The 18,244-nt window shown below is 29.3% G+C and overlaps 2 protein-coding genes across 2 annotated transcripts; one reads left to right on the forward strand and one right to left on the reverse strand.

The window, feature by feature from the left end:
* The first annotated feature begins 3,847 nt into the window (after positions 1–3,847).
* Positions 3,848–5,767, forward strand: LOC114182612 (putative UPF0481 protein At3g02645). The gene is made up of 2 exons (XM_028069510.2): positions 3,848–4,727; positions 4,861–5,767. The coding sequence occupies exons 1-2, from the start codon at positions 3,941–3,943 to the stop codon at positions 5,664–5,666; spliced, it is 1,593 nt and encodes a 530-aa protein (XP_027925311.2). The 5' UTR covers positions 3,848–3,940; the 3' UTR covers positions 5,667–5,767.
* Positions 5,768–11,291: 5,524 nt separating this feature from the next.
* On the reverse strand, positions 11,292–17,864 carry LOC114182756 (3-hydroxyisobutyryl-CoA hydrolase 1-like). Its single transcript, XM_028069688.2, has 14 exons — positions 17,788–17,864; positions 16,682–16,762; positions 16,448–16,516; positions 16,271–16,334; positions 15,624–15,703; positions 13,826–13,909; positions 13,615–13,699; positions 13,386–13,471; positions 12,914–13,029; positions 12,732–12,792; positions 12,522–12,620; positions 12,295–12,396; positions 11,715–11,756; positions 11,292–11,609 (listed from the first exon to the last, which is right to left on the reverse strand). The coding sequence occupies exons 1-14, from the start codon at positions 17,824–17,826 to the stop codon at positions 11,475–11,477; spliced, it is 1,143 nt and encodes a 380-aa protein (XP_027925489.2). The 5' UTR covers positions 17,827–17,864; the 3' UTR covers positions 11,292–11,474.
* Between the last annotated feature and the right edge of the window lie 380 nt (positions 17,865–18,244).

Below are 18,244 nucleotides of genomic sequence, written 5' to 3' on the forward strand. Positions count from 1 at the left end.
ACTTGTTATCAAATGATGGAATCAAAATAAGAGTACTTGACACGTGGCAGTTGAGGTTTATTATTCTTTTATTTTGTTTATTTTTCAGGAATCAATCGGAGAAAGTGGGCTTGTTGATCAAAGCACTAATTAAAGAATTTTCATTTTGTTGAATGTCATTTTATATTTATTTTTATAATTATTTGGACTTGTATGAACTTGAGTTTATTTGAACTTTATTTAAAATTTATGACAATGATGTATTTTATTTTATTTTATTTGAATTTATAATTAAATATTTGTTTTTTAAATAATTTGGTAAATATCCGCAAGTACCTGTGGATACCTGCGGATATGAAAAAAATAGGCAGGTACCCGTATAACGGATATCCGACGGATATGGGTACAGGTATGGGACGAATATTTAACCAGCAAGTAGGGTACGGGGAGCTACTACCCATACCCTACCCGCCCCATTGATATCCCTAGCTATGATATGTTAGCAAAGTTGATTTTGAAAATTGGGTTGAATGATTTATATATATATATATATATATATATATATATATATATATATATATATATATATATATATATATATATATATATATATATATATAACTTGAGTTTTAATATTGTTTGTAATCAACAAATATAAAAAAAAACATATAAATAGGTTGAAACAATTTGATACCACTTGTTAGGTTTACAGAGAGGGTTTCACTGGAGAGATACAACACTAATGAGACTTGCCCCAACCACATAAGACATTGACACCATTCTCAACCAAAAACCTTAAGGCAATAGGTTTCTGGGTCTTTATCATTATATAGTGCTCTACTTTCTCATTTTTAGCCAATGTAGGACTTAGACTCACTTAGATTCCTAACATCCTGCACATATTCAAAGCCATTATGCACATGCATTGAATGCCTAATTCACAAATCAAATTACCAACAACTTATGATTTGGCAAATACCAGTCAAATAAAATAGATTCATCATACTACTAAGAAGAATATAGCAAAATGCATCGTTAACTTTTTTAGTATCTCATTTAGCATACACACTTCAAACATTCAAACATGCTTCATATATCCAAATGTGGCAAAACGAATATTAATAGAATACCAATAAATTATATATATCTAAGAGTTGAAGTGGTGTCTCACATATATGTTAAAAACAGAATCAGAGTTGAATTACCTAGGTTGAATTAATAGAATCCCTCACCCTTGCGGTCTACACCACCAACACTCCAACACTATAGGGCCACCACTTTAACACTACAATAACCCTTTTTTTCAATTGGCCTCCCACCACCTCGCCTTCACTTAGGTAGATAAAAATAGCTATAACACGGGGTATTCAATTGGGAAAATAGCTGCCAAACATTTCTGAAATAGTTATTCAATCAATTGGGAAACTAATTTCTTCAAATGATAAATATATTCAAATATGAGGGATTAAAACTCACTAGCTCATTTCATAGAGAATGCGAGAAAAATATCAAAGCCACCATCTCCCTTTCGGTGCCCGCTACCCATCTCCTTCAGCACCAAAGAGAACACGAATATGAACCCACCACGTCTTCCGGGCCCAACAGTCGACAACTCCACCACGTCTTCAGGGTCGATCCCGCCGCTCTTCAGTAACCACAACTCATGAGGGCCGAAATGGTTTTTTGTTGAGCGCCAATTAAAGAAGAGACTGAAACTTTCTAGGTGAAGGGATTGAAAATGAGAAAGGAGATGGAGCAAAATGAGAATGGAGAGAAAGAAACTCTCTGCGTGCGAGAACGAATACGAATAGAGTTAAAATTTGGTAAAGTTAAAATGAGACAATTGGTAAAATTAAAATTTATCTCAATTTTTCACCTACTTCTTTAAGCGTCGGCCAACCCATTCTCCCTTCTAAAAATAATATTTTTTTTAAACTTAGGCCAAGTCATCTCTCCAAAATTAATTTTTTATTTTATTTTTATTAAATTGTGTCGCCTAGCTCACGCTATTGATTGCGTCCTTTAGCTCTCCCTACTATCTTAATCTATTTTTCCATTAAAAATAAGATAAGAGTGTTGGTCAACCAACTCTATTCTTTAATAATAATGTTTTTTTTTTCACTTTACTCCAAGCCATCTCTGCAAAATTATTTTTCCTTTTCTTTTATTTTTGCTAACTTGCGTCGGTTAACTAACGCTATCGATTGCGGCTTAATCTATTATTTTCCATTACTTTTACAAAATAATATCAAAGCGTCCCTTGAACGACGCTAGTCTAAAATACAATTGTGTCCCCGAATCATTGCTTTGAAATTTATATTTTTTTTAATGCGATTTTTTTAATATTGAGTAACTAGCGTCTCTTAAGGAACGCTAAGAGTGATTATCAAGAGTCGCATAGCCCACGCTAAACTTAACATTTTATTTTGTGACTCTTAACCATCGTTATTTTTTACTCTAATAGCATGTAGGGTAAAGACGACACTAATATTTCGACTCTAATTCCTTGAATTCTTGTAGTGTTAATATCATTTATTCAAAACAAATATAAATTTTTTCATTAAAAAACCTTAGTTTAATATAAATTTTTAATCCGAAAAATTCAATCTAATTGATTCGCAATCTGAACAACTCAATTCTAATTAATCCAATAAAATAAATTAAATGACTAAATATAACTTTTAAAATATTAAATTAGTTATTTTAGATCCAACTCACAACTATGCTTATCTTTACTGCCTATAATCGACAATAATGTGAAGAAAACAAAACAGTGTCACCCACATATGCAGCACAATGACATGTGAACTTTGTTTTTGAAATACCTGTTACTGGATTTTAATTGAATTGACATTTTATTTGTAATCACTTTTAAATTGATTAGATTTTTCGTGTGTTGTAGACCGTTAAATTTATGACGGGGATAAACCCTATCCTACGAATTTATAACACTATATAAAAAATTATACAGGATTATCTTCGTTCAATTGGTTTGATTATATATTATCTTATAAAATAATTTAAATGTATTAATTTTATTTTTATAATAAATCACATTAATTACCATTAAATAAAAAATGTAAATATTAAACAATTAGTAATGTTCGAACGCGAACCCATACTAATATTCCTAGCATTCAAAACTCTCTCACATACATTAAGTCATCAGAAAATGTGTAGCTGTGAAGTCTTTCATGCGTTTAAAATGTGTTTTTTGGGTGTTGGAAAAATCTCTACATTTATCAAAATGCAGCTCAGAAAATTTCTCAAAAACATTCAGTGACTTTCTCTCAAAAAAAAAAAACATAACTTTGCTTAATTTTTAACTTTATTTTTATATTTTATTTTTAGAAAATTAAAATTCATCATTCAACACATAAAAATTAAAAGAAGTTACGTGTGATCGAATCCATCTCTTGCATCGCTCTCATTACGCGTCCATCTCCATGAACCTTCTTTGTGAAGACAAAGATTCCATCCTTAGCTTTTGTCTCATTTTAACTTGCGAACAATTTTGAGGAAAGGTTATTTTTCACGTGTTTGTCATGTGCACCAATGAGTCACTAAGTAGGAGCAACAATTTGGAGGCTTCGTAATATTACATTTTTCATGCATGTGGTCACCAATACTCAATATTACTTCTTAATTTTTATTAAATAAGTCACTAAAAATGCCTCAATTACGTACTAAAATATCAATTAATATGAAATGTATGAAATAACAATTAATTTTTTGTTGAAAGTAAATAAATAAATAAAGTCACGTGTAAAATGATATCACATTATGTTTTTAAATGAAGAAAACAAATATTTTAAAACCCTTTTTAGAAGAGAGAAAAGAGAGAAGCAATGGCCTTTATATAAAGCTTCTTTGGTTTCGAAAAGCGAAGAAGAATTAATACACACTAACACGTATTTCATACATCATATATATTCATCAGCAAAATTAAGCCAAATCCCAGATGGCCTCTCTCTCGATCTTCAATTCAGAATCCGATGAAGATTGTTGGGTCATCCAAATCAACGACATGGTGAGTGAATCCCACTTCTCAATCTTGCAAAAAATACCTGTTTGCATATTCCATGTTCCCAAATCTCTGAGTCGTGGCAAGCCAGAAGCCTTTTCTCCCCATTTGGTAGCCATTGGTCCGTACACTCACTTTCGCCCAGAACTCTATCCCACCGAAAGGTTCAAGATTTTTGCAGCCAAAGCCGTTCTAGACCACTTCAAAAAACATGAACTCAAACAAGTGGTCCAAGAATTCCACGACACAGCAACCTTCATCCGTGCTAGTTACCACAAATACCTCGACCTCAAAGACGAAACCTTGTTATACACCGTCGCCATTGATGCCTTGTTCTTGTTGAATTTCTTCCACAACTATCTCAACGAGAAACTATCTGGTTCTTTCATGAGGGGACTTGGAGACCAAATTCAGTTGCGTGGTCTCACACTAACCAAGGATGCCATCGTAAGGGACATCCTCATGGTGGAGAACCAAATTCCGATCTACTCCTTGTTGAAGATCTTGCTGTTTGAAAGCTCCGAACCTCCTCATTCAGTTCAAGAATACTTGGGTTCGATGCTCTTGTCTTTCTGTCAACAACATTCTCCACTTAAGATAACTCACAGCCCCACATGTTCTGAAGCTGTATCAAATCATTGCCATCTGTTGGATCTCATGTACCATTTGGTCGTCTCTGATGCTGTAAAGTCTGAAACACCCATACCTGATAAAAGCGAAGAAGGTATGTGTAAACTCAGTCTCTATTTTAATCTTAACATAACATGAATGTTGTTATTGTTATTCCTTTTTTTTGTTATAAAAGTTTTCGAGAGTCATGGAGACATAAGTGGTAATTAACATTAACTCTACCGCAGGTAGTTCTGCAGTCCAGAAAAGCGCGAATTCTGAAGCCATAGCAATTTCCTTTAACAAAGTTAAAGGTGTATTGTGTTGGACAGTGGGCTCTATAAAGAAGCTGAAGGACGTGAATATTCCTCTTGCGAAACCCTTTAAACGACAACTAGATCGAGTAATAAAAGTGTCCTCTCAACTTGATGATCTTTCGTCAAATCCAAATCTTTCCGAAGAAGAAGAAGAAGAAGAAACTCAAATGATTATGAACATCCCTTGCGTGCGTGAACTTGATTCAGTCGGGGTCCGTTTCCAACCTTTGGAAGGTGGGAACATGGCCATAGAATTTGACGAAAATAAGGGCATATTTTACCTTCCTGTGGTGAAACTGGATGTGAACTCCGAAGTGATAATTAGAAACCTTGTGGCTTATGAGGCCCTGACCCAACCAGATTTTCTGATCTTCACACGGTACACAGAACTGATGAAGGGAATCGTAGACACTGTAGAGGATGTGAAGCTGCTGGTGAAGGCAGGGATCATAGGGTCAAGTAGCACTCTGAGTGTGGAAGAAACTGAGGAACTCTTCAACGGAATGAACAAATCCATTGCACCCACGAAAACTCAGAAGTTAGATGAAACGATTACAAAAGTGAACAAGTACTACGATTATAAGAGGAAGAGCAACTTCTTCAGGGTCTCAATAGATTATGTTTACAGATCGTGGAAGCAACTCACACTTCTTGCCACCTTTTTTCTCTTGGCCATGACTGCTATTGAAACGGTTTGCTCCGCCTATGATTGTAAAGGGTATTTTGATACCAAATGAGGTTTTCAAATCTTTTCTACTTTTGCTAGCATAGTTTTGAGTGTGTAATGTTTCTGTAAAATTAAGTACAGCTTAAGTTGATGTTATATGTGTTATTCAAACCATATGTTTCAATTGTATAATGCATCCATAAAATTAAGTACAGTTTAAGATATAATGTTCTTAAAATAGTCTCTAATATTATTACGTGCTGTCACAAGTCTTTTAATGACATCATTCAACTTCTATACTTAAACACATTACTACCAAGACATAATTAATCAACTCCACAGTCATTACATAGAATCACTCCTAACATTTGCAATTCTCTAACACAATTAATGATAACAATACTTAGTGACCAACTTATTGTTTGCTTTGGTCAACTTCTTTTTAACCTTGACCGACTTATCCTTAAATGAGTTTTTTATTGTTTTTATGGCCAACTTTTCATAACTATTTATAGACTTTAAACTTGTCTTTCAACTTCTAGTACCTACCTTAACAGATATTATAATGTGTGTTTTACCTTTCTACCCCTACTTTTAGTTACCTTTGTATTCTAGAGTATTTAAACTCAATATGTAGAGTTTTCTCGTCAGTTTTAGTCAATGAATAAAACTTTCTTTCTTTTCTCTGCTATTCTGTTTCTCTGATCTAATAAAACCATATGTTATATGATTTATATTTTCTGTCTTTCTTATTGTACTCCAGATGTACAAGATTTTCGCCAATTGCAATCCATTATAGTATGTTAATATGCAACTGAACCCTGAACTAAGGTTGGAAGTAGGCTGAAAAGCTTAATTAGTTTGGGTTGTCTATGGCTTCAACAAACTTGATTCATAAAACAATGTGTTAAAGTCAAACAAAAGTATGTTAATTAAATAAATGAGCTAAATTTGGGCCATCAAAAATATATCACTTTCTGTTGCGAGAGTTTAAAATATACAAATATTTTTATTAAAAGCGTAAAACTTAATATGGCTAAAATTTACCTTTGATTTGGTTTTGTTGTGAGTTATTTGGGGTAGTATACTACACTACCTACACAAACTACCTAGAATCTCCTTTTTATTACTTCTGGGAGGAATATGTGGACCACATCAAGCTAAGAAACAGAAATGGTATTTTCACGATAGGGAGAGTTGTACCAGGAAACAAAGAAATGATGTCAAAGAGGTTAACGCGTTAAGTTATATTTAAATTTATGCAGCCAAACAAAGTGTTGTCACAACCATTATGTCGACATTTTTTTCCTTCACAAACTAATGGAAAATATTTCTTTTATCACAACTGTCAAAATTGGTTGAAATCCGAGAGTCAAATCGGCTTCCACGCTTTAGGTCAGATCGGATTGATAATTTTTTACAAATTTCAATACAGGTTTATTTTTGACCCGGTCCACCTATAATCTGACTCACCCGAGTTGAACACGTGGTGAGCCGTGTTGACTCACAAACCTGCAAACAAAGGGTCGCACAATTTTTTTTTTTTTTTTGTAAGTTGGACTTTGCATTTGGGTCATGTTATATTATTTTTTTAGCCAACACATAGATAATTTGTATTTTTATGATTTTGGTTTGTATTTGGATTGCATTGAAATTCATTTATATTTTAAATAGAATTATAATTTAGTTTTGACCCCAACAAAATAAAGAAAATGTATTTCTTTTTAATTAAGTGAGTCTGTGAGTCAACCCATTTAACCCACCAACCCGTGGTGGGCCAGACCGGGTTTGAATTTTTTCGACTCGCTAATAATTGAGTCAAGTTGGGTTGACTCATTAAGTGATCAATCTTGATGGATCGAGTCAGACCGGATCAGGTTACCAATTTTGACAACTCTACTTTTTATAGACCAACTTTTTTACAAACAATTATTCACCTTAATAAAACATTATATTAAACTTAATTGATAAGTAAATTAATTAAAATTTAAATAAATTGAATAATAATTATATAAAATAAATTCATTTTGAAAATATCATAACCCTTTTTAACTTTTCCAATAAATATTTTATCAAGAAGTTGAAGAATAGAGATAAGAAATATGAGTACATACAAACATCGTACAAGACATCCTATCTATTTGTAATAAGGGGACCAACCAGCCGTTGGAAAGGAACTTGTGATATATATATATATATATATATTATTATATGGTTAAAGTGGATTGTGAAGTGAGAGTAATTATTTTTGAAGAGTGTCAAAATACATTTTTCCTTTGCACATTATAAGAATGTTTCTTAGTGCTAATTAAATATGAAAGCAGGAGACAACTAAAAGGTGTTATAAAAAATATATTTATATGAAATTATTTGATATTTTGTTTATATGTATATCAAAATCATCACGTAATGTATATGTTCTTTAAGATACATTAAAATGTGAATATTTTTGTTACTGTTATTCATTTTAAATAAAATTAACGTAGATATGACTTTATAATTAAATACGTAAATCAAGAAACTTTATTTTTTATATAAAGTTATTAATAATGTAATTTCATCTCTTCATTAAATAATGTGCTAATTAAAAAGAAGTTGAAGTCAATTTTTAGGGCAATATAAGATGATCTCATTAAGTTGTGCATTTTTTGTATGATTGTGAAATTTGTAAATTAGGTAAAATGGTTTTAGTTTTGCAAAGCAATTATATGGTAATTTGTTTTTAAATTGATTTTGAAAATTTGGTTGAAGAATATATACTATTTGAGTTTTAATATTGCCTGTAATCACAATACATATAAAAATGAAATTTTAAATAGGTTGAAATAATAATGAATGTGATTGTGATTGAATCGAAGTGAAGAAATTAATAGAGGAATTGGATGGAGGGAGTTAACTACAACGACGTGTTTGAAGATAAAGGCAATTAATATACGCATTAATAATATAGGCTTTTTGTCTGCATGACTTCTTCGAATATATGCTTATAATGTCACTATTACTGCGTTGTTGACACTATTAATTATGTGTTAAATGCTATTAGCTTTTCTTATTTGAAATATTTTGTATGGTGTTTGAAGATTTTTTTTTATATATATAAATTATCTTCAGTAGAACAAATAAAAAATTTATCTGTAAAGTAAACTTTTATTAACTCTAGTTTATTTTATTTTATGATTATTCCACAATATCTAACCGGTTGATATTTAAGTCAAAAATAGTTTAAATATATTTTTTTATTAAATTTTTCAAAATACATTTTTCATGAACCAAAACTGCTATATTAGTCATTTAAAGATATTTGGAATGCATTCCGATTCACAAAACTAAAAAATTATGGCTTTCAATTTTTCACCAATTTTGACACCGAGAATCAAGTTAACCAAGACAAACCATTAAACTTGACTAAGTTTAAAATCCATTAAGATGACTACTTTTATGAACCAAAATTTTTGTAGTAATTATTTGGAGACATTTGAAGTTCGCTAATCCATTCATTTACATCACTAATTAGATGATAAGGCGTTTGATTATTTTAGAAGAGTCGTAATTACTTCCGCCATTTATCATGATTGAATTTCTTCACTTTAACATTGAGAACGTTGAACAAAAATTACATTACATTAACATTAAAGACAATATTGTGATAATAATTTCAAACTTTAAACTAGACAATATATTAAATAATCACATTACATTAACATTAAAGACAATATTGTGATAATAATTTCAAACTTTAAACTAGACAATACAGTAAATGTGATAGTCAATCGAAGATCTTTATTGTCCATGAGGAGATTTTAGTCTCTCATCTTTTTTTATACAATGATTAATAATGTTTTTATCCCTATTTTGATTTTTATGTCTATTTCAAAGTTTGATTTGTTTAAATTTTCATATTTAAAAATACATAGATTCAATTCTTTTTATCGAACACTATTTACTTTTTTTTTGAGGTGACAAATAATGAATCATGTTATTCTTTTGGTTTTTAATGTCAGTTACGAAACTGGTTTGACATTAATATACATATTTTTTAGAAAAAGTTAAAAATACTTAGCGTAGCTTCATAACTAACTTAGTCAACTTTATTGACGTCCAATATTAGGAAGACTCCATTAGCATCGTCTCCATCATTACCACATAATTATTTATTAAAATTAGTTCAAAATAGTTAGTGTGAACATAGAATGTGCTATTAACAAGTAAATTATATAAAATTTATTTTACGTTTTTTAAATTTAAGAGAAAGTTAACATTTTGGGTCGGGTTTGAGTTGGAAAAACTGACTTTAATAAAGTTGAAATTTAGTCGACATTAACATTTGAAAACTACTTTGATATTTTTCTTGTTGTGATCAATTATCTTATTTTAGGATAAATTCACCAACTGGTTTATTTGGGAACTAACTATGAATCACATGTTCATGAATTTGTACTATTTCTTACATGATTATGAAAAACATGTTTTTATGACTCACTCACTCACTGCACGCTAACACAAAATTTAAATTTTAAACTTTTGTAGATGTTTTTATTATTTTCTTTATATGCATGCATTTGAGCTTTAAAAACAGACGTCTTAACTGTTTAATATGCAAAAAGTTAAAAACACGTTTTAACAAATAAAACATGTTTTTTTTTCTCACAAACAAATTCTTCTTCTATAGAAGCATTCCGTTGTCTACTTCATCTTTTTTATTGTCAAAAGTATAATATAAGAAAGAAATTAGGGTGCTCCAACCCTTAGTATAAAGACCTACTACTATATGCATAAAGATAGTAACCACTTTTGTTATTCTTTGTCAATTATTGGGTTAATCTTCTTCAAATTTGATGGAAGAGAAGTTCATCCCAATTACATCCAACACTCATAAGTTATAAAGATTATTTCGATGTTGAAAATAATTCAATTGAGTTTAAATTTTATATTGAATATGAATAATAAAGTTAATAATATAAGAAAAAAAAACTTATAAACTCAATATCTTGATGTTTTAAATTAAAAATGGTGTAAATTTTTATATGAATTGACTTTATATATATATATATATATATATATATATATATATATATATATATATATATATATATATATATATATATATATATATATAATCACTTCCTAATGATCTCTTAAAAAGAAAAAGAAAAAATCCATCATCTATAAATTTATCTATCTAATACATACAAAGATCTAAAATATTTGAGTTTGAAATACATACAAGATCACATATGAAGTTAATGTTGGGAATTCAAGTATGAGTTTAAGTCTCACATTCAGTAAAAATGACAAAGTTGAGTACCATATAAGGATGAAGATTCATAAATCTATCACCTTTAAGGTTTTAAGTTAAGAGTGGTGTCAATCTTTTATGTGTAGGTTAGGCCCATGCTCATTGATGTTGTATTCCCGCGATGATCCTCTCTTGAAAGACCCAACAATTAAAATCCATATTACATCATTTTAGTATTATTATTTTTTAAAAGATTTATTTAATCAATATTTAGGATAATACAAAAATACATATGAAGGTGAGTACAAGTATAGCGACTATCCAAAAATAACGCGTACAAGGTACGTATTTCATATCTAACAAATGATGGAAATAAAGATAAATATATTTGGGCTCTATTTTCATCCATGGTTTTAACCATATTAATATGGAAACTAAACGAACACGAGAAAAAAAAAAGAATTTCTGTTTTATTCATCTGAATCGACCAATACAAAAAAGAAAAATTAACAAAATCACAGTTCAATGTTTCCCATTTAAATACCTAAAATATTTAGTAAATATTTATTGAAATTGGAAAAAAAAAACATTTTGTCAATTTGCTTCATTCTTGAAGTTGTGAAAGGAGATAAAATGTTGTGTCTACAATCTGCTTTGAATTTGAGAGTTGGATCTATGATGAGGAAGTTCCAAATACTCCAAATCCTCGTCGTCAACATTTCTCAAACACTGATCCACCATTTCATCGCTAACCAATTCTAACTTCGATGGTTCCCACTAATTAATAAACCAAATAGGAAGGTAAAATTATTCATTAACACAGCATAATAATCAAAATAAATCTATATAATTAAAATAACACATTATACAAGTTAGTCTTACCTTTGGTTTGTTGTCTTTGCTAAACAGTCTTGCTCTTGAACCCTAAATTGTGTTTCAGTTCAATAAAATCAAGAAACAAAGAAAAAAGAGTTAATAAATTTAAGGGTTAAATATGTTTTTGGTCTTTCACGTTGGAGAGAAATTTGAAATTAGTCCATCTTCAAAAATTTTGACCAATTTAGTCATTCATCTTTATAAATGCATTGCTTTAGTCCTTTTAACCAAATTTTGTTAAGTTTATTTGATGTTTCAAGCGCATTTCATGATAGTATTTGAATTATTTATATTGTTTGACACATTTTTGCTTCAATGTTAATTCAAATATTATCATAAAACGCGTTTGAAATGTCAAATAAACTTAACAAAATTATATTAGAAGGATTAAATTCACGCATTTTTAAAGATGAAGAACTAAATTGGTCAAAAATTTTAAAAAGAGACTAATTTTAAATTTCACTGAAACTTGAGAGACCAAAAACATATTTAACTCTAAATTTGAATACGAACCCTATTTTGTACACTGAAAATCAGAAAAAATTAACTTCCAAATCATTAAATGGAGATGTTCCAAAATAATTACCTCATAAAAATCATTGCTAACTGTTCTTCTAAGCATGTGAGCACCAATGGTATAATCCCGATGAAGGCATTGTTTAAAGTTTTGAACACGCCCCAGTCTTATCTAATTAGACAAAAGAAAAAAGAACAACGTATTTAATCGATTGATCATACATAATTAATAGTTTTTTTTTTTCCAAAGATCATAATTAAGCATATTAATTTCATTTTTCTTCTGATCATACTTACCGATTTCAGAAATATTTTGAGGCTCAAGGGACAAGATGAACTCATGGAACTTAATGCATCTTTTATCCACTTTTCTCCTCCATTTTCCAATTCCTTTTCCTATACATAATTCAAATGATATCCCACACTTATATATTCAACTTAGAAACTACACAAATTAGAAAAAAAATATAAAAGAAAAGAAAATCACATCTTAATATTTTTACATACCAAGCATATAATAATTTCCTCCACTGTCCCTTTTGAGAAACATTTGTTTATAACTTCCAATCTATTTTCAGTGACAATTCAGCTTTGATTAGTTGTCAATTATATTATATGTCTCAAGTCTTAAAGTGCACAAATTTAATCTTAAGAAGATGATTAATTATAATTTCATAATCATCACTTACCTTTTAAATGAACTGTCTTCCTTCAGAACTGCTTTATCTGTGAATGTTTCTATAAGTGTCGCCATTGTTACATCCGAAGTAACGCTTTGTAGAACACTTTCTAGTGTATTTAGCTTCTGTTACACAGAAAAGAAGAAAATAAAATCACAAATTTATTTGGCTAAAGAATACACACTTCAAAATAACCCAAGGAATTCAATTTTACCATTTGAATAGATGGGTTGGGAACAGTAATTATTTAATGGATGTTAAAACATAACTCTATTAATGTATTCTATTAATGTATTTATCGATGAATGTTTGGTCATTAAAAGTTTGTTGTAAAACATTATTAACGAATTATGATTATTATCGACGGATTCTGATCTTCTGATCTCAATAATAAATATTTTTCTTATAGTGTAAATAATGTGTTTTTCTATTTAAAAGCATGAGAATTTATAAAATAAAGAAGTATTAAATATAGTTTTACCAGTGAATGGACAAAATGAGTGGCTAAACCACATGCTACCATTTCTGCACCATCTAGCTTTGCACCAGTCAGCCCAATGTACTCACCTAAAAAATCAACCAAAAGTAATTATATATTATTTAATTTTATTTCTAATTGATCTAAATTTTTCAGCATAATATAATTAATTTCTTCCTAATTTGTTTAGTCTAAAAATAAAAATTAATTAACAAACAACATATTTAGTTACCAAAATAGCCAGGTAGTCTAGAAAGAAAGTAGGATGCACCAACATCTGGGACATGTCCAATGAATGTTTCTGGCATCGCAAATATCTACAAACATATAATGAACAAATATATAATTTTTTTTTAGAATTATATAATATATATATATATATATATATATATATATATATATATATATATATATATATATATATTTAAGAAGAGAAGTTGTACCGTTTTTTCAGTGACAACCCTAAAATTCGTGTTCATGGATAGACCTGCTCCAGCTCCCATGACTATTCCATTGATGAGAGAGACCTAATTTCAAAACCGTGTAGATTTTGTATTAATTAACGAAACAAAAAAAAATTACATTATATATGTAAGATATGGATTAGTAGAGATAAATTCTAAAATGATGAAATTTAATTTTTTTATTTTTTATTTTTACTTAACATAAAATTTAGACTCAAACTTAGATATGTTGGATGAGTCTTTTGAGAGGGGAAATTACATATACATCCTCTAATGCATAACAATGAATTACATATAAAATTTAGACTCAAACTTAGATATGTTGTCCCTTATGTTGCTGGGTAAGTCATTTTTGTTAACTTATGAATATAATCAGTCATTTTAATGCATAACAATGAATTTATTTTCTTATCATGCGTCATTGGCAGTTATTTGTGGTTTCCTTAATGGAGAACCTTGTTGTGTGGTTTTGCTCTTTGCATAGCCTTCCCCCAACCATCTTAGACAAGTGATAGATTGGTAAGAACCTTAATATCAATCTTATGAATATGACATGTTATATAAAAATATCCTAACTTATTCCCTATATCATAGTTCAATTGCTGCACATAACATGTTGTTAGGGAGATCAACGGCTAAGGCAAAAGGTCTTATATGGTGTTCTCTTCAGATTTGATATTTCTATCCATATCTTCATAATTGTTTGCTTGATTTTCTTCCTTAATTAATTGTAATGTTGTTAATATAATGTAGTGTAATAGACAAACCGGCTCATATGAGTGCGGTTACTATATAATGCAATGGATGACAACCACTGTGCATGCTCATATTACAACAAATTGGAAAACGGTAATATATATTTGAATTAAAACGAATACTTTGCAATATTTCCTTTTTATATACTAACTTAACTTAATCTATTATTTTGTAGACATTCAAGAGTCCTGCAGCAATTCCCGCAAAGTCCATCAAGTTTGGTAAGATAGCATGTGCCAAATATATAATTGAAATGTACAATACTATTGCTTAGGACATGTATCTTGATTGTAAATGATTTGTAATTGTCTTTTAAATGAATTTGAATTGTGGATGTGTTATAAAATATTTTGTTCTGGTCTATTCTGGTATGTGTTGGGTGCTGAACAAAATTTACAAGTTTAAATGTGGGAATAACACCAAAACAGAAACTGCATTAAAAAAATACAGCATATTAGGCCTCGGTTCATATCAGAACCGAAGCAAAAAGGGTACTTTTGGCCTCGGGTGCAACCAAAACCGAGGCCAAAAGGGGATCAAATTTAAAAAAGAAAAGCACATATGGCCTCGGGTGCAGGGAAAACCGAGGCCAAAAGGGGACCGAATTTATAAAAAAAAAAAAAAAGAAGTACATATGGCCTCGGGTGGAACCAAAATCGAGGCCAAAAGGCCGGGCTCTATGGCATCGGGTTCCACTGAACCGAGGTAGAAGGGGGCTCTATGGCTTCGGTTCTTAACCGAGGCCAAAAGCTATGTTTTTTTGGCTTCGTCCCAATATGTTTCAGTTCCCGAACCGGTACAGAATATTAAAAAACAATCGCTGCCAAAGCCTCTTTCTGCACTAGTGTAATATCATTTTATCTAATGATCATTTTTGCTTTCCACGTTACTAATTCAAAATTATTCTAAATCTTAATATCAAAAAAGTAAAGATTAAAATATGTAATAATTTTAGAGACTAAAATGATATTTATAATTTTAGATAATAAGTAATTAATGTTTATAATTTGAATGAACTCACCGTGGGCTTTGGACATGTTGCTATAAAATACTCCAAAGTAAGCAGTTTCTTGTAAAAGAACAAACTAGTGGTCCAATGTCCTGCTTTCATGTACAAGATAACTCATGCATGCCGTAATAAATTACTCACCAATTTCTTTATATTTTAAATGATAAATATAAAGTAATCAATATAATTTTATTATTAGTACCAAAATCTCATAACCAAAATTAAAGAGTTAAATATGTTTTTATCTCTTAATTTTGAGTGATTTTTGAAATTAGTCAATTTCAAAAATTTTGACCAATTTAATCTTTCATCTTTTGAAATACGAATGGATTTAGTTATTTTAATCAAATTTTGTTAGGTTTATTTGATGTTTCGTATGCATTTCAGAATTGTATTTGACTTGTTTATACTGTTTGATGTATTTTTATTTTAATATTAAGTCAAATACTATTATGAAACGTGCTTAAAATATCAAATAAATTTAATAAAATTTAATTAAAAAGACTAAATACATATGTTTTAAAAAATAAAAAATTAAATCCAAAATTTTGAAATAGATTAATTCTAACTATACCAAAAACATATTTAACTCAAAATTAAACAATACCAAAACATATTTAACTCAAAATTAAACAAGTATCGGCCATAAAGAGTTGTACCTGCAAGTGAACACACGGTTACCGACACAATATCACCACCAGCACAAAAGGCTTTTCCATTAGCCTATTATTGATCAATTAGATGAAAAATAATTATACAGATAATCATTTAATTTAAAAAAAAAATAGAAAGAAAAAACGAAATAAAAAAACACTTGATAAAAGAAAAATAGTTACCTTTAATATCACAAGCTTCACGGAAGGGTCTTTCTCATACATTTGTAAATATCTTTTTATTTGACAAATCTGCGTACAGTCAAAGAATATATTGTCAATTTAATATAATTTCCACACCAGAGTGGAAGGAATTTTGTTTCATATCAGGTTTTCCTTGTATAAGAGTATATTAAACAACAAAAACGAAAGTTTTATTAAATATATAATTACACTATTTATTGCATAAAAACTTACCATATCAAAACTTAGGGTATTGAGCTTCTGGGTTCTGTTCAGAGTCACTGTCTTTACACAAGAATTTCCAGTGAAAAGTACCTTAAAAAAGGTGGAATATAGTCAAACAGAAAGAAAACACACCGTTATTATAGAATTTGTTCCCCGAAATTTCAGGAACATTGTATAAAGTATCTTAACATCATTTTTAAGGTAAAATTATAAAATTCTATACTTTGAGAAAAAAAAAATTCTTACGTGTTATTTAACTTTTTATTTTTATTTAATATGAAATTTTTAACTCATGTTTGAATTTCAATAAAATTATACCTAAGGTTTTCTCTTTTTCCATTTCTTTCCGAATCCATTTTTAACCTTTAATTAAGACATCTTTACAAAATAAAGCTAAATAAAAGTTTCAAGTTTTAACTGCTTGAAACTTAAAGTTAAAGAAAGGGAGATGAAATCCAACCTGACCATGCATTTTTAACAATATTCTCTTCATGCTAAATTTAAATTGCATATTTAGTTAAAGTCTCTTATTTAAACACTATTTTATTGAAAACTAAATACTAATAATTTTTGATAAATCTATCTGGATAGGACACTTAATTTATATTAATTTATATTGCAACAAACAAGTACAATTGTTCGAAATGATTGCTAAGAAACAATCATCAGTGCTATTAATTACAGAACTTAAACATCACTATCAAATATTATCTCTTAACTATTAATGTATAGGAAAAATTTAAAAATAACAAGGACCAGTTAATATTATTTCTTAACTAATATATAGAATAAGTGCAATGTACAAAATAAAAAATGTATTATTTTCTTAAGAATCGACTTAAACTTAACTAAATCGGTGAAACTTCCAACACAATTCTCACATCGAAACATATACATATCGAGTGTGAGATTAAACATTTTTAAGTAGTCCGATGAAAGAATATATCCAACAAACAATAAATCTCGTTAAAATAGACTTTAACTTGTGATTCATGTTAAGAAAGAAACTTTAAGTTTAACTCAACTTTACAAAATTAACTTATAAAATAAGATTTATACTTTATATATTATAAGTGACCTTATAAATAAAGCATTAATGGCAGAATATAGAAAACCTGGTCTGCTTCTTTGTGAAAGTTGAGACTGAGAGCCATATGTTGCTGTATAGTTCTCCGATGAAAAAGGTTTAGAAGGAAATAGATGCATGCCTTAACACAGAAACTGCTCTAGATATATATAATATAATGAAGAAGAATGAAAAAAAAACGTGGTCTCGTTAATCACATATATGCATGTGAATCATACTCTGAATAGTTTAATGAAAATTCAACGTCACATGTTTTCTGCTAATTCCACAGGTCCTCACATCTGGTTTAGTCATATATACGCTTCACGTGTATTTAGTGATGTTCATTTATTATCAAAGGAAATAATGGATTGCGTAGACCTTAAGAACATTGTGCAGACAAGTTAGGCAGACAATTAAATTAATTTAGAGCATTGATTTTTATTTGGATACATTCAATCATCCTATATCACTTAGTAATCAAATTTAATGATAATTTAAATTCT

The sequence above is a fragment of the Vigna unguiculata genome, chromosome 4 (genome assembly GCF_037176805.1).
Source record: "Vigna unguiculata cultivar grain cowpea cultivar isolate G323 ecotype 2 chromosome 4, ASM3717680v1, whole genome shotgun sequence".
NCBI lineage: Eukaryota > Viridiplantae > Streptophyta > Magnoliopsida > Fabales > Fabaceae > Vigna > Vigna unguiculata.